General features: G+C 32.4%; 2 protein-coding genes across 2 annotated transcripts in view; one reads left to right on the top strand and one right to left on the bottom strand.

Moving 5' to 3' along the window:
- Positions 1 to 17267, bottom strand: part of LOC148626513 (importin-5-like) — a 30326-nt gene extending 13059 nt beyond the window's left edge. The window contains exons 1-14 of the mRNA XM_088570536.1: positions 17138 to 17267; positions 14620 to 14700; positions 9167 to 9359; positions 8597 to 8699; positions 6783 to 6984; positions 6102 to 6224; positions 5856 to 5976; positions 5165 to 5252; positions 4634 to 4740; positions 3984 to 4108; positions 3502 to 3591; positions 2491 to 2664; positions 1913 to 2131; positions 1398 to 1481 (exon numbers count right to left, since the gene is read on the bottom strand). Of these exons, the coding sequence (XP_088426662.1) occupies positions 1398 to 1481; positions 1913 to 2131; positions 2491 to 2664; positions 3502 to 3591; positions 3984 to 4108; positions 4634 to 4740; positions 5165 to 5252; positions 5856 to 5976; positions 6102 to 6224; positions 6783 to 6984; positions 8597 to 8699; positions 9167 to 9359; positions 14620 to 14700; positions 17138 to 17218 (1791 nt within the window). The 5' untranslated portion in view covers positions 17219 to 17267. The remainder of the gene's footprint in view (positions 1 to 1397; positions 1482 to 1912; positions 2132 to 2490; positions 2665 to 3501; positions 3592 to 3983; positions 4109 to 4633; positions 4741 to 5164; positions 5253 to 5855; positions 5977 to 6101; positions 6225 to 6782; positions 6985 to 8596; positions 8700 to 9166; positions 9360 to 14619; positions 14701 to 17137) is intronic.
- A 4601-nt stretch (positions 17268 to 21868) lies between these two features.
- Positions 21869 to 23463, top strand: part of LOC148626512 (cAMP-dependent protein kinase catalytic subunit 3-like) — a 45982-nt gene continuing 44387 nt past the window's right edge. Inside the window, exon 1 of the mRNA XM_088570556.1 lies at positions 21869 to 22244. Within this exon, the coding sequence (XP_088426682.1) occupies positions 22148 to 22244 (97 nt within the window). The 5' untranslated portion in view covers positions 21869 to 22147. The remainder of the gene's footprint in view (positions 22245 to 23463) is intronic.

The raw sequence follows: 23463 nt of genomic DNA, 5'->3' as shown, positions 1-23463 counted from the left end.
TTTATCAAAATTCACAAAGACATGTCAGATACTATCTAGCAAATGAATAATTTCATTTAATATCATACTGAAAGTGTACATCATTCCTGTCTTCACAATCATTTTAGTACTAAAAACAAATCAATTTGAAATAAAGGTTTCATACATTTCTTTTCCTTATTTACTGAAGCTATTGTAAGACGGTACTGTTAATGTATAAATTTTTGCAATCTCAGTGGAAGACAGATTAACAAGAAAAATAGTACCAGCTAAGTCTTTACAAAATAGATTTCCAAATTGTCTGACGGATACCCAATTTCGACGTTATTCTCCCATATAAGCAGTCAAGAACTTCCCAAATTTCTGCCTGACAAACTCAATTTTTGTCCCAGCAAGTCTGTTGATCAGATGGTATTTCGTAATGACTGCTAACTTAATAATTACCACTATAAAATATTAGTCATTTATTTTAACACTTGAAAATGGACACCTGCAATATGTTCACTAGACAGATTCTGTGAGACTTCACAGTAACTGAACTTGATGCAAGTTAATATACTACTAAACAGATCTGAAAGTTGTTGAAGCCACTTTTTGCATGATTCAATCAAACAACGGATTAAAAATCCTCTTCAATTTAAAACTAGGGACTCTGCAGAAAACAATGAACTTAACTCAAATAACCCATAAAATTTTAAAAATCTGTCAAAAATGAAAAACCTGAAAACAGTACGTTGATAGTGCTGTCTAAGAAGCACATGTTCTCTAAACTACAGCTAAATGACTAGCTGTCAGATAAACAAAGAGGTCAGATACTATCTAGCAAGAAGATATTTCATTGTGTATCATTCCAGCACAAAGTTTACATCATTCCTCTTTTTAAGATTAACAAAGACTCAGCTTAACTTATGTCAAAGTTACTTTTTGTTTTACCAAATAAGTACAAAATTCAATTTATGCAAGATAAAATTAGTAAAATTCCTTAAAATTAAGGTTTTTTGTGCTTTGCAGTCAATTATCTACTAGAAAATTTGGCTGGCCTTAGAGCAAATCAACAGTCTAGGACAGATAAGCTTGCTTGATTTGCTTGAATAAAGGTATATAACAAAAGTGCCAAACTGATAAGCAAAAACTCCAGGCAATAGTCAGAACAAAAGAAAGAAGTCTATACAACAAATGGCCATATCCAGGCAACACTGGTAAAGTTGGAAAAATTGTAATTGTCCTGACTTGGTACAGGCATTTCCAATGGTAATGGTAGATTAAACCTGTCCTGACCTGGTACAGGCATTTCCAATGGTAATGGTAGATTAAACCTGTCCTGACCTGGTACAGGCATTTCCAATGGTAATGGTAGATTAAACCAGGTTTTATAGCATGCTTAGCCTCCTACTATATATACATTAGCATTTTTATACCTGAGGGTCATCATCCTCCATATCACTAAGGTCTGTCTGGGTTTTCAACAACATCTGCATCACATCACTACAGTCTTGTACAAACTTTCAAAGTAGAAGAGAATTTTCTATACTTGATTTATTTTCTAGGTGATATAAAAACAATCTGGTTAAATGCTAGAAATTTCATTTGATTGTTTATTTTCATATCTGAGCAAGAAAGGTTATTTTCCTTAACCTAACTTGGTACTTTGACACCATAAACGTCGAATGGTCCACAGTCCACAATTCAATTCATTCAAAACTTCATAAGGCTATAATGAACGGAGAAATTATAATATTGACTTTAATCAATAAAATATTGAATTACAAGGTTTGTTTTTAATTTTTGATTAAGTTATGCTCACATAACCAACTTTAAGGCAGTTTACAGTTGTTCATTAACTGCTTCACCCTAAACTTGATTATTTCAAATAACCTGGTCAAAAATTAAAAACAAACCTTGAATAAAACCTCATTCAAAATTTATCAGCTACCTTTTCCTTGCCGACAGCTAATCCTATCAAACTGATGCATTCAATAGTCTTTCCTCGTAACAACCTCATCTCCTTAGATACAGCATTCTGCATGATATACTTGAGACACGGCATAAATCTGTCGTAGTACTGTGTGAATTTTTCCTCTACAGTGTCCGCTACAGAGGCCAAGGCAGTCACAACCTGTTCTAATACCAGCTTAACACCTTTTTCTAACAGCTGAAATTAAATTCACGTAATTCAAAAATAGACAAAGATCAAAGTTTCTTGTTGTTAAAACATCACAGGCTTTAGTCATTTGTAACTAATCACCATCTGATAAGAATCATAGTAAAATACACTATCTATACTGAAGTCACAAAATCTAAATGTATTTCAATTGGAGAACGTCAAGTCAAGTTCAACCACTTCAAAAATAAATGACTACTTTCCATTTCTTAAGGAATACCAACTTTACTTACAAGGACTAAAAATGTAGCAGAGAGGTCTAGGGTTCAATAACAACACAATAATGTATCTTTTTTTTTACGTGCAACTATTGTATTGAAATAAAACATAGCTCTAATTTATACCCATACCTCTTTAAATTTACTGGTGAGGACCTGCTCCATTTGGTTAAGAATGACATCTAGGTACTGGGATAGCACATTCTTTGGACATTCCTCAGCAAAGTTAACCAAGGCTGCAGCCCCATGAGACTGTACTCTGGGATTAGCATTGTCATCCATTACTTGCAATAGTTCTGGTACAACCTGTAATAAAGATGTTGTCAGGAGTCAAACTTCTACTATGCTGGTATGGCATTAAATAGTTGGGAAGACTGTGTCTTATTTATGAAAAGTGAGTACATAGGTCAGATACTATCTAGCAAGTAGATGACTTCACAGTACATCAGAACTTATAATGTACATCATCCCTATGCATTGTAAATACGACGACGACTTCATATAACACAAGCTATGAGTCTGCGTTAAAAGTTCAAACAATCACTTCCTAACTGCTTGCTATTTCCAATATTCATAACTTTCAACAGGATGATTTTGAGCCATTCATTTGTCAAAGCATCTACATTTTGAGGAATCAATGATGCACTTTTCCAATAAATGAATGTTATCTATAATTTTTAACAATATAAAAAACATGTACACTAGACTTTGTATATAAGTACTTCTCAAGTATACATGATATGGAACACATGAAATGTGTTTATCTCTAATGTATATCATTCACATATGTATCCATCCTTCTCAAAAGTTTATCCTGATTGTTTTTCAGCAGCAGCCACGATTTTTCAAGCACCTGCTTTTCCAGCAAGTTCAATATCAGCAACAATAGTCACAAGCATGCATCATTGAGATTGTGGTTTCTCTTGTTAAGTTGTTTGTTCACCAAACAATAATTTATAGCATTACAAGGTATACATGATCATCAAATAAGTACAAGAGAAGCCATTTTTTACACGACAAAAGGAAGTTATTGAATCTTGTATGTGCAGTCATTGCTCTGGTTTTCCTGATGCATGGACCCTGAATCTCTCTTAGAATATGTATTGGATATTGCATGAAGTTAGTGACAGGTTTATAACTTACCCTACTGTGATATTTCTTCTGGAACAAAGGACCAAAATCTCTACACAGCTGTCCAACAGCATTACATCCAGCATAACGAACTCTTGGATGCTTAAAATAGAAATATAAGGAAATCATGTGATAAAGGTAAGTGCTATTTAATAGTACCCATAATAGCTGTATATACACAAGATCATTTTTCATGTACGTAAATTTCGTATTACTAAGAGGTCAACTTCTGTTGTTTTACTACCCTACATGTAATCAGCAAGCTTGAGTTATTTCTGAATTGCATATGAAAGACAAAGTAGACATGTTGAAAACCTGGATACCATACAACCAGAATTTTTTTTTGTCGCAAACTAAATTTTGCAGTATTCAACACTTAACAGGAGTCAATAGTATGGAAATCATAAAAAATAATTGAATTTATTTTATCCTTAAGTAGCTCAAGATTAATGACAAGTCATCCAAAAAACAACAACACTTTGTACACAACTTACAGGATCCTTTAAGAAAGGTAACACAGCATCCAGAATGTTGTTCAGCATGCCTTCCATTTGTTGGTGACAACCTTCTGCACAGGCTGATATGGCCATTAATGCTGCATGTCTGTAACGCCAGTCACCTGCAAATAGAATATGGATTCCTAAAATATTATGTATCATCCCAAGCAGTAAAAAGTAATATTAAGGCCAAAGAAATTATATAGGTAAGTCTGGCAGATCGTTTTTTTTTTTTTGTTTTTTTTTAGATTAAATTAATCTCCATGGAAAACTTTACAGTGGAGAGAATAAAATTTCTACAATTCTAGCACATCGGTAAAGAATATTTTCAGTTTCATTTTGGTTCAATGCCAATTTCCACTTTCTGAACCTCCGAGAGCTATATACATGTGTAGCATTAATCCATTTTAAGGAACAACCGCTTTTGATCCACTTAAAATATCAGTGCACAATAAACTGGAGACTGTGCAGAAAATGCAGCAGAGTAAATTAAATACAAAAAAAAAGAACTACATGTACATGTGTATGCTCTTGACATAAGCTTGCTCTTTACAAAGAAGTTTTCAACTATATACGAAGTATGTGACTTATCCGACTGCTTAATAAGTCTCATTTTCTAATGCTAAGGAAGTATTTATACCGCATACCATTCTGTAACATCTGGGGTATATTAGCCAATATATGAGGCAACATAGTCTTCCCACCAAGAGCACAGGCTAGTCTGTCTAAAGCACTTTCTGCAGCAATACTGTTACTGTTAAAAATAAAAACAACTCATTATGTACAATTCACTTCTACAACTTTTATTGTAAGAAGAATAAAAGGCAATGGGTATATGATAGTTAAATTAGATATATTTGATAAAGCACTATGCTCTAATAACAACACTTTTCTCTGAAAGCTTTTTTGAGTTTATACAAAAATAGTTTGAAGACAAACACTGATTCAGAAAAAAAAATCCTAATTCAGAAACTCATCAAATTACAACACACTCCTAGTTTTCAGTGGAGTCTGGGTTGCTTATCTATTTTTGTTTCTTTGTACACGTTCTTTAGGTAGTATGTTCTTTGTTATTTGTGTCTATATTCATTGTGCAGTCTTTATCTTTAAAATATTTTAAATTGATTTCCATCCAACTCTTGGTTCCCTTGATTAACATCGGGTTTTTATCCAAGTACCTTTCAGTATCTTCCTCTTCAGGTTCATCTTGTAAAGACCAATCTTCTTCCTCCTCCAAATCTACCATCAATGCTAGAACTTGAGGCACTAAAAATATCAAACATTCAACTTATTTTTGTTTCAGAAAATATACATAAAAATTAGGCAACACTTCAGACAAATAGTACTAGTTATCAGATATTCCAGAATTGTGAAACTATTAAAAAAACTAATATAATCCTCGGATTCAAAGAGTAAAAAGTCCGAATTTTTAAAATTTCATATCATTAGATATCTTAGGAAAAACCAAAATTTCAGTAGAAAACGTTAGCAAAGCTCACTAAAAGATATCCCTGCTCACTACCCCATTTACCAAATGGTCAAAATAAAAACAAATTTGTCAAATAGAAGTTTAAGTCACTTCAGTCTGAAATCAAATCCCATGATATGACATACATATATACAGCATTTGTCGAGTTATCAAGTGGCTGGGTTGACGGAAAGAGACCAAAACAAATGAAATTTTAAAGGCCCTAGGTCAGAAATTGGACACTAATTTGGACCCCTGATAAATGTCTAAGTCAATTCAGCAGCAATTAAATTTCTCAAACCAACAGAAAAACAGATACTGTGAAAGCAGTATTATGCCAGTATAATAATAACCATCAATAGAGAGGGGGAAATTAGGTTAAGAGAAAGGGAAAAATATACCTAACATTGGCATATATTTGCCAAACTTTCTGACCATAGCTGGAGCTGTCTCTGACAATGTTACTATGGCTTCCATTCCAAGCTGTCGGATACTGTCAGATAGGTTGGCATCACCAATAATCTGAAATTAATAAAATATACAAATCAGACATGTCAGATATTGTCAAAAAAGTTAGCATCCTCAGCAACCTGAAATATAATATACAAATCAGACATTTCCAAACTCTATTTGGACCAATCACTTACTTTCAAGCAGAACTGTAAAAAATTGTCCATCTGTGGGCGAAGGAATTTAGGTACATTTTCTGCCAATTCTATCAAGCATTTCAGCAGACTGTCATCTTCTGTTGAGAGACTTTCAGTCATACCCTGAAATTCGCCAAGGAAAGTAAATGATTTTAATGCACTGTATTCAAATTTGCAAGAGGCTAAATTATACTTCCAAGAGAAAACATTTTTTCCCAAAAGATATCTGAACTTAATATGCAACTTATTTCTATAAATACTGTGAAAGTTATTCAACTCGTGGATACCAAATCTTGTAGATAAGGGAAAAAAAACAAGTTCATGGATTTTTTAATTTATTGTTGTGAGGTTTTAGGTATACACATCGATGGGAACCTCTTCCTCATTGGGAACCAAATTTCGTGGTTTAGCTTACCATAATTGGTACCCTACAAACAAAAGTACTTTCAAAGTACATATACGGTATTAATTCTATAATAAAAAGTTTATTGAACGAGAAACATTTTTTACCTGCAACAAATATTGTTAACAGTGACTGCAACTTAACATATTGAGGTCCGTAAACAAATAAACTAGGCTTCAAATACAATACACAAAATCTACCCATAAACTGTAGTCAAGATGGAATGTCAAACCAACCTTCCTCAACTTGAGGTAGTGAAACGTGTAAGAGTTTAATACCTGTAAAACATTAGGCAGCAAATCTTTGAAGTGATGTAGGAGATGATTATCTTTATCATTGGCCACTAGGAAGGCTGTCGTAGCTTTGATGGCTTCAAACCAGACCTGTGGGTTGTCACGATCGTGTAAACACTGGTTTAACATCTGTTTAATGACATCCATATAGTGGTTCTGCTGATTACCAAAAATTCCTGGTACATTTCTGGAAGCAAATTAAAATTAACAGATGACTTTTCAAAGCATATGTAAACTGAACTAACTTGTAAATAAAATATTCTGCCCAGCTTGAATTTCTGTCTTTAAAAATCCACTAATGATTCCTCTTAATCTCCATGCATTTAACACAGGGGTTTCATTAATTTTTCAGGCTGGAGGTACTTTACAGAAAGTAGGAGGTACCAAATTAATTTGGCAAGGGGTCTGGGGGTCGCTTAACGCCCCCAGTGGGTCCAGGGCAACGCCTTGGTGGGGGGTTTGGGGAGTAAAGCCCCCAGGAACTCCTCGATTTTAGCCTTTTTGAGATTTAAATTTTGACTTGAAAATATGGGATTAAGTCTGCAATATTTGCTTCAGTTTTGTTTAAAATATACAAATTTGAAAACAAGATATATGATGAATCATATCTGATTTAGTCTCAAAACCCAGGAGCTCCCCATGATTCACACCTGATCCATTTCTAGACTAATGCTGATAAACTTTGTTGACTGTTTAACAATATGCTATTTTATATGAAATTTTGATAAATGTCATATTTTGTACTTAGGCTTTTATTTCCTTGTGACAAAAATTTGAAAACTAACATATGCAAATAAAAGCATAGGAACAAAACTAAACATTTATTAAATGAAATTCCGTAACATGTGGTGGTTCCTAGTGCTGATTAAATTATTTTTATAATAAAACTCCGTTGTTGTTTATTGCCTAATTATTACTGTAACATGTAGAGCAATTGCATTGTCGCACTGTGAAATTTTGGTCTAAAAATCATAGTCTGGTAAGAAATTCTTTGCTTCTGAAAAAGAGCAAGGCTGGCAGTTTTAGCCTGGTTGACTTTTAGACGGGCAGAATTTTTTAAACATTACCATGCATTAATTTTCTATTATTATCTATAGAAGTGTTGAATCTCGGATCCAATGTTTTTTTTTATATTCTTGTGAGCAAAGGCCAGATATGTTCTTTTCAAACTAAGGGTTGCCAAAATATTTTTACCAAAACTCCCCCTCCCCGCTGAATCGAATGGTCATCCCTTAAATTATATTCTGTAAAAGTTTGTTTCATGTGTTGACTTGTTGTCCTAAAAATCCTGCTTTCATCTGCACAAATCACATCAAATATCGGGAAAAATGACGGGTATGGGGCAATTCCAAATACCAACCGCATTTTTTTTACACGTTTTCATAGAATCTGCACCCGTGTTTAGCTTTTTTTCAGCACAAAACAATCGGTGATTGCTCTGACATTGTTAAGTCACCACATTTTTTTCTGCTAATTAACACTGTATGTTAAATCATCGTAGGTTAAAGCACTTTACCGATTAGGTTCCGACGCGGGCCTCGACGAAGACACCAATATAAACATTAATAAACACTAAAGATCGTGATTTTGGAGACATAGCCTACAGTCAGAACGATCTTAGATGCCTATTAACTAGATTTTTCCTCATGATTTTTTTAGCTTTTATTTTATTCTGCCAGTACCAGACATTACCGTAGCCGGGTAAAAGTACTGGGTACCGGCTCTTAATGAAAGCACTGTTAACTTTCTTGCATAGTGATATAAAACTACAAATTTCAATAGAAAACACTGTTACTCACTTGAAAATATGAAGGGCACTTTCTCTCATACCAGAATCAGGAGAACCAGCACTCTCAAACATAAATTTCAAAATTTCTGGCCATGTCATATTCTCATCATCATCTACAACAGGAAAATAAAACATAAAAATTAGGGGTTGAACAAAAAGTCTTAGATCCAATTATATAAGTGCAGTGAAAAGGATTTCTACCTTTTTCTAAAGAATTAAATATTGGACTTTTAAAATTTCATATCACACTGTTTAACTGTTATCATAAAAGCTAGACACAGCAGGATCAAAACTGATTAAATTGTTTAAGATTAACAAAATTGTAAAAAAAAAATTTCTTCAAAGATGTTCCTTTTTTGTTTGTATTTTATGTGTTTAAGATTGGCACATTTGTTAACATTTACTTGTTTACAAAGATGTTCCTTTTTTGTTGGTTTCCTGTGAAATGGAGTTGTTGAGGGAAATGAATTAAAGACTTAAAATAATATTCAAACAGCAAACTTTTTTCAGCCAATCCCAAAAATATGAATTAAAAGCACAAGTAAAATATCAAGTTATTAACATTCAGCTAGGCACATACCTATCATGTTCCTTGCCAATTCAGCTGTAGCATCACACACTTTCCTTCTAACAGGGGGAGTTAACTCTTCTGTAATGGCTGCCATCAGTTTGTTTTTAACTGCTGCCTGTAGTTCTGGTGTCATCTTAGGCCAAACTTCTTCAAATTCATTTGTAAACAGTCTTCTTAACATCACTGCTGATAGAGTTCTTAGCTAATATTAAAAATATAACAATAATTATCTTAATTACTTATCACTAAACTTTGAACTGTATATAATACATGTATTTTAAAGCAAAAGAGATGCCTGTGGTAACCAGCACTGAGAATACAGTGTTCTAGGATTACCCTTTCCCGTACTTTTTAGGATCAGGAAAGTTTAAAAAGAGATGCTAACTGTCCTTGGGCAAGTAAAATTTGCCTGTAGTTTATTTTCATTTGGGCTTCAATCGCTCCGATTTATCATGATTAGATACCAAATTCTTTTTTAAGAAAGTTTCACTGACGAATTTGTGTGTTTTTACTCACGATTTGACAACATGATATTTTTCGCAGATGTTATTTTGGCGCTTGTAATACAGTGTCTGAATGATAGCAATCATTATTACAATAAGAAATCGTAAAACCAAACACAACAACCTGGATTCATATTTTCATGTGTGTTTTACGACCAAAAAGGTTGCATTTAGTTCACACATGGTAAAAACAAATAAATATCTTTTTGGAAATACTTGAACAATATTCTACTTCAAACACTTAAATGTGTATGCTTTTCTGTTTTTTTTTTCAACTCTGGAATCAGTGACAGAATTTGAAGGTGTTGTTACCGGAAATGATGTTTTTTATAATAAAAGTATATTTGGTGGGAAAATTCAAATGATTTGAAATGAATTTAGAAAAGTTTGGATTTAAATCCTCAAAAGGAGATCCCAAGCCTCCACTTGAAAAGAAAGTTAAAATTGACAAAAACACAAGGGATAAAAGTGTATGATGAGAAGAAAAGAAGCAGGTCATTATTACACATGGCTGAAATATAATGAGGGGAATAAGAAAATGTTTTGTTCGCTTTGCAAAGAATACCCAACCCTAGCAGGACATAATAGTTTTGTGTCTGGTTCTACCACCTATCACCTTACCATCATAAGGTCACATAATAGTGGCGAAAGTCATATTCAATGCATATCATGGTACAACACAGACCATTCTGCTATTGCTTCGTGCAATAAAAAAGGCCTGCTGATGAGTGCAACAGTAATGTGACAATTGATAAGGCTTTCAGTCAACTTGGTGAAACAGAAAAAAACAGGATGGCCAATTTGTTTAGAATAGCTTATTTTCTGGTCGAAGAAAGCAAACCACAAAAAAAAAAACAAAATCACACGGTGTTGATGTTGGCTCAAACTACCACAATGATCTATCTGCAAAGCAGTTTTTATTTGCTCATAACACAAATTTCTGAAATGATACATTACTGGAGGTTATGAAATCAGATTATATTTCTATACTCCCTGATGGTAGCACTAATGTTTCTTTTCAGGATCAAGAACTAGTATATATTAGGTAGGTAGATTCCTCTGGTCATGCTTAAACCATTTTAGCAAATATTGTATCACCAGATTACTCTCATGCATTAGGAATTTTTTGAATCAATTATAAATAAACTCCAAAATTTTGGTATTGAATTTGAAAGTCAAAAACACGACAGAACTGGTCCTGCTCGGATTTGTGCAAATTTTGATGGTGCCTCAGTGATGCAGGGCAGGAAAGGGGGCATTGTGACACATATTCTTCAAGTCATTCCAGAGGTCAACCCAATACACTGCATTGTCCACAAATTAGAACTAGCAGTTTTGGATTCTGTCAAAACCATTCCTTTTCTTAAGAAATATGAGGAAACTATAAAAGGAATTTTTATTCTTTACCAGTCTTCTCCAAAAAGAATGAGAGGGTTGGATGCAGTAGCAGAGACTATGGAAGTAGATATGTATAAATTTTCAGATCTAAAAAAGGTATTTAATTTTGTTGGAAACTTGATGTAAAGAATTTAAATGGAAGTAAATTTGTTTCTATGTTCAGTAATATACATGCACAGCACAGCAGTAAAATATAAATGAGCAAATCTGGCATAATATGTACCACAAAATACCATCATCAAAGTGAAACTTTATAACCATTCCAATTGACAATTATAACCATTTCATCAACAGTGTCTGTTGGCAAAATTAAATGGATTTCCTCTATCATAACAGATTCTTTTTTTTTAATTTCTTGCATGATATTTCCAATTCAAATATGTCTTCAATAATGTGATATCATCTCCTTTACACACTAAATTATAGGTAAAAAAAAAACCATCTGCAAATGTATTATTAATTTATTTCAGAAAAGATGGTCAGTAGCAAGTCAAAGGCAGTGGTTACTCTTAAAAACAACTTAGAAGTTGCTGTAAATCACTTAGAAGCAATGGTAGCATCAAATGAGGTTCCTGAGGCAAAAGCATACCACACTGCTCTTACCTCTGTTCAATTCATCAAGACACTCCATGTAATGGTGGATTGTCTTCCACTGATATCCAGGGTAACCAAGGTATTACATTTTTAATTGAATATTTATTGATGAATTTGATTTCTGAATTATTATTAATAATAACAATAATCAAACCATTTAAAGGGAAAAAAATAGTTACAAGCTGGGATTGAATGTCAGATTTTTTTCCCAGCAAGTACTGAAAATTTATACTTGCTAAATTTAAGTTTTTTGGGTTATTTCTGGACTTTACCTACCGGTATATGACATATAGAATTCCACTGACAATTTTTAGCAAGTGGAAATAATTTCTACCAGCCAAATTGAATTTAAACTTGCATTTTGCAAGTATTTCCCCTTAAATTTGATCACAGGTTACAAGTAACACGTATGTCATCAAAATGTTTCTCAAACTTTACAGTCATTGGATCTCGATGATAAATAATGATTAAAAGTAAAAAAATTAGATATATATAATTTTACACTTATGAGAATCATATTTCTGTATGACAAAAATGAAACACAATAGCAGAACCATTACTAGACTTGAAAACTAAATTTGACACCAATATCAGTTTTTTCCCTTTAAATAAGGATTTTTTTTTTCAAACTGTGAAATTAAAAAGATTCTTCTTCAGGATTTTCAGTTTCAAGATATTATGCTTTTCAAAATAGAAGAAAAGTTGGAAGCAGTAATGTTTGACTTCATCAACTTATAGAAGACACCAGGAGCAAACATGAAGGAGTTTATTGAAAAATACAACCCTCCTAAAAAGACATTGGATGGTATAAATCTAAAGCAAGCCACTCCAACTGTTGAATGGAAAGATACCACCTTCCTAGTGAAACTGGTCAATGATACCATCATCTACATTGATAAAAGGTATATGTAATTTTGAAAAGAAAATGCTGCTTGTCAATTCACTGATAAGTATTGAAAAAGAAATAAAAAAGTAATGGGAATGATGACAGGTATTTTTCTTTAAAGTTTTTAAAAAGATATTGAAACAGGGTTTTAAAATATTTGAAAGAATTAAGACTATAGTATTGATGTCTTAATCAACAACTTTATCTCTGGAAATTGAAATTTTAATTTTCAGATTTTCTAACTTTAAAGAGGAACCTTTGAGCTACTTCAGAATTTTTTACTACAGTAGATGGCCAAGGGATAGGCAGGAACTAGCTAATTTTGGTATAGCTGATCTTACCAAGTTAGTTTCCTCACATATTTCCAGAGGCGGTTAGAGAGGAAATTGGTATCCAATTTTCCTGCTTGAAGACATACTTGTTCAGTAGAAAATCTGCTGACATGAGACAGGTATAAATGTGCACTTATCTATTTAAAATTAGTATACAAAAGCATAAATTTTATGTACACTTAAAATCTCAAAACATCTATGGTAAATTATGCCAGATGTTAGGTCTCTTTATGATGCCTTTTATCATTAAAAAAAACAAAATATTGAACAAACTGTTAGAAAGTGGTCATATCTAATAATTAGTTAAAACATCTAAAAACAAAAGTTGTATTTTCACCATCCTATTTAAACTATTAATATGAAGAAATAAAAAATCAACAAACATCTAAAATATATTGGCTTCAAAATACATTTCTGACAATAATGGGTTTCCAATGTTTTTTACATGTATGTAGCTATTGTTTAAACAGAACCAATTTGGGTGAGTAACAGAAACATGAATTTGAAGTAATTTTAGTAATTTGGTTTAAAATTATGTAAGTGTTTCCTTACTTGTCCTTTTTCACAGATATATCAGCATCTAAATCTGACAGATTTTCAAAAATCATGGAACTAATAAAATAATGTGTGTGATTAGCCCATTCACTGCAAAATGTGAAAGGGGTTTCTCAAAAATGAAACAGATAAAAAATTCTCGAAGAAACAGAATGGAAGAGGACATACTACAATGTCTTCTTAGACTGAATTTCTTTGGACCCACAACAGACACTTATCATCCTGAGAGGGATGTTGCTAGTTGGCTCAAAATGGGGTACAAAACATGTCAAGGGACACTACATAAATCTGTAACTGCCGTTGCCAAGGAAAACAAAAAAAACTAGAACTGGAAGATAAATAAACTTAAGAGTGTTTATTCAATTTGTGTATAAAATAAAAAGATATCATTATGTATTTAAACTATGGTTTACTTCACCTCTTAATACAAAGACTTGACTCCTTTTTTGTATTCGAAACACTAACAAAAGCACTAACCTTAAAAATATCAGGTAAAGTTACTATATTGAAAGTAGATTTTGAGTAATGACTTTCCCTTGGAAAGTTGACATGACCAAAAACTCCTAGAACAATGGAAGAGATAAAAAGAAATTGGCAGTCGCCCAGTAGCCCATAGCTACTACATTTTGAGCTGGGCTACCAAATTTTTGGGTAAAATTTGGTTGGCTGAATAAACAAAAATATGGCCTGGGCCACCAGCCTGTTTTTCCTAATCTTTAACCCTGGACTGAGAGTACCATCTATATTCATCAAATATAAACTAATGACAGCCAATTAAAATCAAACTTTTTCTTTAATATTGTTAAAGATTCTGAATGCTTTAGAAAATGGCCCATTTCCCAAAAAAATATTCATGAATGCTACATTGTAAATGTTCCTTTATTTGTTTAATGGTATGAATGATTTGATTGGAATTGAGAGCTCCTGTAAATTTATTAATGTATAATGACAACGTACAATGCTAAAAAATGTATAATTACTGCTATAAAAAGTGTACCTCACCGTGCAAATTTGAAGAAAGTCCCCTCGGCAAACGACTACTATTCATTATTAAAAACATCTCATTGCAAAATAAAGGAGAACAGAAATTATATCAAAATATCTGGCAAAACCTTATCTATTAAATATTCTTGTAATCAATTAATTTTAAACACGGCAAGAAGCACCCAAGGCACTTGTAAGTTGCATACATACCTCAATACCCAAATTGTTGTTCGACATTGACTGAACCAGCATTGGCAGTCTTGTTGGTCCTGGAATTTTATCATAAGTTGCCTGAAAAATTAAAAATAGAGCATTAATTGAACATTAAATTAAACCAGCAATGTAATGTGGAAAAAGGGGGATGGGAAAATGATTAAAATGGCCAAACTCTAAAACTACACTTTGGATTTTGTTGAATGATAAACTTGAAGGAGTATTTTATGGTACTCAACAACTGTGCAAAGTTACATATAAATTCATTAATCCATTCATAAGTTCAACTTCCAACAGCTGATTAACCACAACGTGGGCCATGGGATTTCAGAGCTTGTCCCATACCAAAAACCTGGGATTGGTTTGCAAGTCTCATTTCTGTAAATTCAAAGAAAGACAATTATTAGTTGTTGTATATAAAACAGACAGCACTATTGACATGAACTGCACTCTATATGAGATTTGCAAACTGCTTAGTTTTACAAAAGTCTCCATGACCAGTTCAAGATAAAATATTTTGTTATTTACATTACATTTTCATTTTCAAAACACCAATTACAGCTGAAAAAAAAATACATAATATTTTCAATAGTATTATTTTGCATTACATACCTAGTTTCAACTTTTCAAGAACCAATAAGTATCAAATTTTAATCCAGAACTGAACACCAATATTAGTGTGCAAAATCCTGTGTTTTTGATTTGGGACAAGCTCTGACATCCCATGTTCCAGCTTGTCTGTGAAGTCAGCCGTTGGACATTAAAGTAAGCAATCTCAGACTATCTTATATAGGAATAAGTGGCATTTTTTTATAGTGACTATCACGGCTCATGCATGTATCATGTGAGCCTGCTAGGATGAGCCATTACATTAACCGTGATGAAGTCACTATCTTAAACAAATTGACATTTATTCCTTTTATCAGCAATATGCTACTTATATAAGAAAATGATGCTTGTTATCTGAAATATGTTTAAGATATCACCCAAAAGCATTATTTAAATGGGGACTATTTTATTGGAAGACCACAGAGTCATGATTTGTGATAGGGTCCAGCCAATATTTAGTGTGTGCATCAGTTGATGAAGCAATGTATCAGGGGAAGGTTAGTATGTCAAAAGATTAATTTGTTAACATCTGTTGTGCATTATCATCACAATCATTTTAAGGATTATATAAATTCTACAATGGTAAGTTATGACATTGCCAAGTCTCTTGAAAATAAAGTCACTCCTGTGTAGTAAATATTGTTCGAAGTACATATATATACATATGGTGAAACAAATTTTTATCATTTAAAGGTTAAGTTTTTTTTTCATTCCAAAGGCAATGATCACAAAAAATTATGAAAACCTTCATTTTCTAATTTTATTATACTACTTTCATACTCACCACATGATTTTCAAATATATTTTATCTTTGACAAAATGATGTGTGAATAAATTTCATTGTGCCATTAAAAATCCTAAATATTTGCTGATTGCTATTCGGAAATGTGCTTCTCGGGACTTATCGATTCTGGTGTTTATAAAATCTTACATGTACTGATTTAATAGCAAATTTGGATGTTTTTTAATGGAATTTCTGCATCTGGTAAGAAATTTATTTCACGTCTTTTAAATTTGTACTTCAATCATTCTTAAATATTTTTATTTGATATTACGTTATATCTAGAGAAAAACATCCTGCAGGTCAATTTGTCGGAATGTTACTCCCGCAAAATAGCGTCCAATGATAAAACCTCCCATTTGACTTTAAACAAAAAATGAAAATATCCGATGAAAACATGAAACATAAACATAAAATGCATGATTTAATGTTATAGAACTAAACGTCCTAGTAAAACAAATAATTTAATTGGCCTCCCTAAACGGATACTTGGCAGGCGCATAACTGCCGTTAGGCAAAAAAGCTTTTGCCTGCACTTAATTTTGCCAATTTTTTTTTTTTTTTAATAAAATACATCCAGGAGAGGCATAAATGATGCTCTAAAACACTATCTCCGCGGAGCTTCGGGGGGGGGTGGGTGGAGGGCTTTGCCCCCCTGCTGTAATTTTGCCTCCACTTCAATTTGGCCTCAGGTAGGCGCCTGATTGGTGCTTGCTCATTGCAAACCGACCCCAATAATTTCTTGAATCAAATCTGTTTGCCGATCCAAGCATTATCAGCAAGATCACATCAAAGGTATTTTGCTTAAATTACCAATAAAAAGAAATTTCAATGTGTATGAACATATTTTGAACTGGGAAAATAAACACTGTTCATGTGGAGAAAGGAATGCCAGCAGAATCAATTCCTCCAACATTTCTAGTTGTTAAATCACTTTTTAAAAAAACTACAAAAGAAAAAAATGGTTGTAAAGGCAACACTCCGACCAAAATCATTGGTTTTGCGCCAAATTTTCTTGACTTTCCACGTGTGTAAAATTGATCGATCTAAAAACGTACTTGAAGAACAAAATATTTAAACAGTACAGATTCAAAATAAAACACAAGTAATTTCAACGTTCGTTACCTCATTTTGTGTTCTTGTGTCGTTGTCTTCACTCATCAAACCCTGTAAAAGGGTCTCAAATTGTGCTTGTTCGTCAGCCATGATATTGTGTCATGTCGCAGATGAATTTGACCTCTGACCTCAATGACCCGCCATATTAGAGTTATCTTCCCTTTGAATATATGGGGAGCAGTTGTTTGAGAAAACTCTGGTGAAAACATAGACAAATGATTTATTTGGGATTTTCTTTATGTTAATTTCAATCAATTTTAAACTTAGAAACAAATCCTGGAAATAACATGGTACTTGCCATGGCCAATAATTATCATATAACTTAGGGACCGATCCATATTTAGATTTCATGTCGACCTGTCCCTTGGTGGATCCGTCACCAGTCGATCCGTCCCCAAGTGGATCCGTCCCCAATCATAAACTCGATGCATTATGCATTAGGAATTCATACAATTAGAATATTAAACATGAATTTTGAAAATAAATTATCTTATCCTTTTCTATATGTATTTTCTTTTTTTTCAATTTGAAAATGAATAGATTATGGCAGGGATTTATATATAACTCCTTGATTATAGTTTATAAAATAATATTATATCATTAATATAAGACCTAATTGAGTACAGTTTACAGTAATTACATATGATTTTTACATTACAAAATGAAAGGTAATTATTCAACTAAAGTTATTTTTTATCATTAAAGGGTTATTATTTTCCATTTACTTGTTTTTAATCAAGATTTCTGTGAGCGTATTCATGTGTAAATAAAACAGCCTACAAACTATGTCTTTATCTCTGAATAAATATACAAAACCATAAAATTTCTTCAACTTAGATAACTACCTTGAAAGTGTGATGACCATACTCATAAATAAAACTGGCTGCAAAAAAAGTTTCGTATATGACACTAAATTTTGTGCACATTTATTCGGTATAATTATTGGAGGGGACGGATCCAATCGATAAACTTCGGGATACGGACTAGACCGAAGTTGTGACGAATGGGCTGGGACCGGCCGGTGTGTTGTTATTAAGTCAGGACTATTACGGTACAATCTGAAAGTCAGATTTATTTTGAACTTGACTTGATTATGGGTCGAATTAGTGTTCGGTAATTTTGTTGTTACCCTTCAAAAAAATTAAAAAGTCCTTTTTTTCTAAATTACAATAAAAGTTATGTCCTATTTCATTTGACCAAAAAGTGTATCCTAACTTATCAGAAATAAGACAACATTTAAAGCATGGATACAATTTCATCCGGATAATTTAAGCTCACTAGAGCTCCTGTTGTCTCTTATTTCTAGTTCCGAATCTAAATAAAGTTTTCGTATTCGCACAGTAAATGAATTAGTTATGTTTTGAATTAAAACATAAGAAAAACTTTTATGTGTGGTTTTCATTGATACATTTGTAACCAATATAAAACAGGAACGTTTCTGTTTAGTAATTATTGAAAATGGGGAAAATACTTCGATCGAGTTCTATCACTATCAGAATGTATGCAGGATAAAGTCCATGATGTAAGAGGGTGTCCGCTATTGCACTGATCCCAACCCCCAATAAATATTAACCGGTCCCTTTCAAGGCTTGCATTTTTGTACATCCTGAAAACTATTGATTCCATTTCTTTCTTTGAAAGTTTGCCCTTTTAAAATTTGTATCAAGATACTAACCATATTTCATATTTTGACGAGTTTTAAAGTTGAAGAATTTGTTAAAAGATATCATAATACGGCTTTGCTGAATAATATATTTATATACATGTACAATGTAAGTTATCTGTAACAGAGAATATAATGAATGTTTTTGCATGAGACAGTTGATCCTAGCTAGCAACAAAATTATTAGGAATATTTCATTGTTACTTGGAGTTCCAGTTTCTAAAATGTCGGTCTTTCGTTCTCGGATTTAGATTTCATACGTTTATCATTAGTCACTCGATCGACTTTTTTGTTTGTTTTTGTTTTTACTTTATATACGAGAGTAAGCCTGAGCAGTGCCAAAAAATCAAGTAAATCAATCATCACATAGATAACTGTCACCAAAGGGAAAAACGGGAAAACATGACTTGCTGACGACAATTATATCATTTCGAATTATCAAAACTGTACTTATAGTATCTTTGTAAGTACATATATTTGTATTGTACATAGAGGGTGGGAGAGCTAGGAGGAGAACGTTTGGAGTGTCAGTTTCATAAAACTTCTTGATTCTTGCAAATGAATCGATACCAATGCAGAGCCGTATTATAAGCCTCTGCACCTAAGGATTTCGAGCGTTATTGCATGCTGGAAGAAATATTTGAACAAATTCTTTTGATGTACACACTTCTTTTAGACACGCCACCGGAACCAAACTTAAACTTTTATAAAATAGCTACAAATTCAAGCAAATACACATAAACGATGCGCATTCTTATAATACGATGCTGTACATGTCAAAGAAGGAAACACGATGTCCACAATTCTTTTTGAAAGAGGGTTATTGTAGGGAAACACGCGATCTAACCCTGTAAGAAGCAATCTGATTTTTTTTTCAACTTTTATGGGATTGTATCTAGGTAATGTATATACAAAACTGATTATGAAAGGTATGCAAGGTCAGTGTAGTGGACACAGGAAAAAGAGCGGATATAATGAAATGCAACAAATTCACCAGCGTATATAACCTAAATACAAAATAACCATGCAAAAGAGTAAATACTTTCAGAGATTAAGTAAGCTCTGAAAGGCCCTAACAACAAAAGTAATAACAACCACTGTAACAGAATGATGACACTTCTTCAAAATAAAAAAAATAAAAAAAATTTCATATAAAAATTCTTGTTTAGAGTGATACAGCGAGTGTATGTAGTATTGTAATATCAAGTCCCCGAGTGATACGATCGGGCATGATATGCGTAGTATGATCAAATATTTCGTTCGGACTTGCTTAAATCTTTATGAATCATGTTATTAAAGCATTTGAATACAAACTAATTTAATTATGTCTTGACAATTACAAAAGCTTTTTGAGTAGAAGTCTTTCTTTAATTAGAAATCAAAACTTGTTAATTGAAGAACAAAACTACAGTTTTATAAAAAATAATCCTCACAAACATACCGGTAAATGGATTTACCATATACAATAACGGGAAATCATTGATTCTTTTTCCTTAATAGCTATATAGAAACTGAATTGAACCATAATGTGTTCTGGTATATATTGTAATTTGAAAATAAAAACTAAGAAAAACATTTATCGGTCATCAATATTTTGAAAAAATTAACCGCAAAAATACTTCTTTGCTGGCTCCAGAAAAATAGCCTCTTATATAAAGGTACTGTTTTACCGGCTTTGACGAAAATAACTTTTGCCGGCTCTGGCAATATAGCGATTCAGTCATGTTTATAAAGCTTGATTAGTAGTTGGCAGTCTTGATTCAATTTTATCCTATTTGCATATTTGAAACAAACTCCTGAAAATATAGAGATTTATATAAACTTTTGCTGGTGATGTGGTCCTTTACTCTATCATTGAATAAGGAAAAAAGTGAATTTTGTGGATGTTGAAATGCGTGAATCTCCACCTATCTGATATTTATAAAGAGTGCTACTAAATCACACAACACACCCCGCTAAGTTTGGCTTACATGAGTATATCTAATATACCGGCTGTGGACATCACTTTGAAACAGTATGCAACATATACGAAATTTCATCATTAGATAAACTGTTCAAACAGGGAGTGTGTATAAAGTTCCAGCTTCAAGCATTATAAACATGTTTTCTCGTCATTCATTTAAGACCCATGATGACCTCTAGCTGACATTTTTCATCCCGATGAGAGTGTTGTCTCTTTGACATATTCCCACATCCTTTCTCTTTACACATACACACGTATGTATATATGTTTTTAAGAAGACGTATATTGTTATTTTGAATTTTTAAAATACACAACATTTAGTATCTACATTTATTTCCATTTATTGATAATTAATTGCATGTAGATCCCCTGAAATTAAACCCACAAAATAGCCTAAAACTACTTATTGCTGGAGTGGTAAGCTAGAAGGTAAACCAGGGGAACAAAGATTCTAGCGGAAATCAAAAGATTGTAATCCAGAGATAAAGAACAGACAGGATAAACAGACACACACACAACAAAGAACAAAGAATTTCTAAAATATATACGTACAAAGCAACATAAGTAAATGAGCAACTCGAACTCCATTAAAAACTAGGAGCACGAATCAGGTGCACCGGTAGGTAAGCGTCCTCTGCTTTTGTAGAAACACCCACCTAGTTGCTCATAAAAATTCAAATCCGGGTTAGACGTAAAAACCTATATTTATCGACTGGAGCTTAATTACTGCCTGTTTATAAATGATCGAACGTGCTTTATTTTCCTTTTGACATTTTTTTCCAAAGTTTTATATACGAGGGATTTCGATGTTATCACTGAATATCAGAATCTATCAAACTATTTTATCTAACTTCGATAACAGAGTACGTATTAACAACAGCAAAATTAAAAAAAGGAATCTTTTAGAGGGAAAATGCGCTGAACTGGTTTAATTTATCATATACTTTTACCATGTAAAAAAGCGCACAGCCAATGTAAGCAGTAATCATGATAAAAAACTATAAGAAAACATTTACATTGGGAGATTATCTGTTTAATTGTTAATTGAACAGATTAAACAACCGCCCCCTGATTGGAGCAGGTTATTTTGGAACAGACTATAACATTTCATGACAAGCAAGGGGAGGCAACTCCATTGTTTTATTTGGATACAGAAGTGAACACAGGACTGTGCAGAAGGAATTCAAGAAACGTCTGAATTCAAATGAGTTATTATGACACATTTTTGTGATTAATTTGGATACAATTTTCTGGTGGATAAACGACAATATTCTTTTATATTATGACAAATACTGAAAGAAATAGAAATGTGATTTTAAGTTAAAAATGGATTTTTTGTGAGGTTTCTGAAAACAATATTTCCTGACAGGTGCTTGTTTTAAAAGTAGTTACAATGGCTTCAGCCAAAGTGGCAAAAGTCAAACGCACAACTGCTGTTAAAGAACCAAAAGAGGATAAATGCAAGGAATATGACATATTAACAACTTTAGGTAAACATACAAATTAAATACAATACTATTTAGCATACATGTATATACCCCCTTCTTGAAGTTGAATACTAAATTATAGTTAATGTGAATTATCATACAAACTGAGCATTTTCTATCTAGGCTGGCAATTTGCTGCTTAACTGCACATTTTTATGGTCCTTTAATATTTTTTAATGATATATTGCGACTTGAAAAAATATATTTTTTTACTTGTCTGAACAAATTGCATATTTTAACTTTTTCCCTACATTGCATGGATATGTTTAACTAGAAAAATAAGAATATTTCTGCTCGACTGAAGGAAACTTTGTTGGATATGCCTTTGGTCAAACACATTTCATCATGACTGGCTTATGTATGAATAAGAAATTTACATGTAAATACAGTTCTGTAGTTGTGTATATGTAGCTCAGTTTCCATCAAAAGCAGTTGAACTGTTAGTTGTGAAGTCATCATATCAACTGAAGTTATAATTTTTATCATACATTCATGATACTGTTGACAATGGGACACGGTCAAATTTATATTTCTAATGGTCCATATACATTTTGTCATGCAAATGTACATGTACATGAAAAACCAGTAGGCAATAGATGAATCATATTTTTGCTTTGAAGGGTTTTAAGCAAGATTTGTGATGGACAGCACCCCTCTAACTTTTGATTAACTCTGTCTAATATAAGAATAGGGAAAATAATTTGTAATTGTCATAACTGTCTGATTAAAATGTTGAATCCCGTAAATGGGTTTTCATTCATGTACACTAATACTAATTAATGCAGAGAAATTGAGAAAAACTAAAATTCTTAAGCTTGCTTTTTATTTTACTCAAAAGTAAATTAAACGTATCTGTGCATTTGTATGCCGTTTTAATTCTAGTGAAACTTGTTAAGGAGCACTCCACATAAGAATCATGCAAAATGTGATTCATGGCTGGAAAGCCTACATATTTTTATTTTTGATATTTTGTTTAAAATGTCATAGTAAACAGAAAATAACATGCGGTCATACAGCCCATGTTCATAGGAGATAAAAATTATATAGAATGCACTGTAGATTTCAAAATTAAGGGAGATAACTGTAAATGACACTCAAATACAATAGAATCTATTGATTTTTCAGTGTTGATTATCTCTTAAGAGCAGGCAGATATGAATGAATAATTACATATTTCACAATGTAGACCCATAAGACAACTTAATTACAAAAATAAAAATAT

The sequence above is a fragment of the Perna viridis genome, chromosome 2, assembly GCF_037379345.1.
Source record: "Perna viridis isolate PV_CMFRI_1.1 ecotype Kerala chromosome 2, ASM3737934v1, whole genome shotgun sequence".
NCBI lineage: Eukaryota > Metazoa > Mollusca > Bivalvia > Mytilida > Mytilidae > Perna > Perna viridis.
The sequence above is the reverse complement of the archived record's forward strand: the minus strand, read 5'-3'. Positions and strand labels throughout refer to the sequence as shown.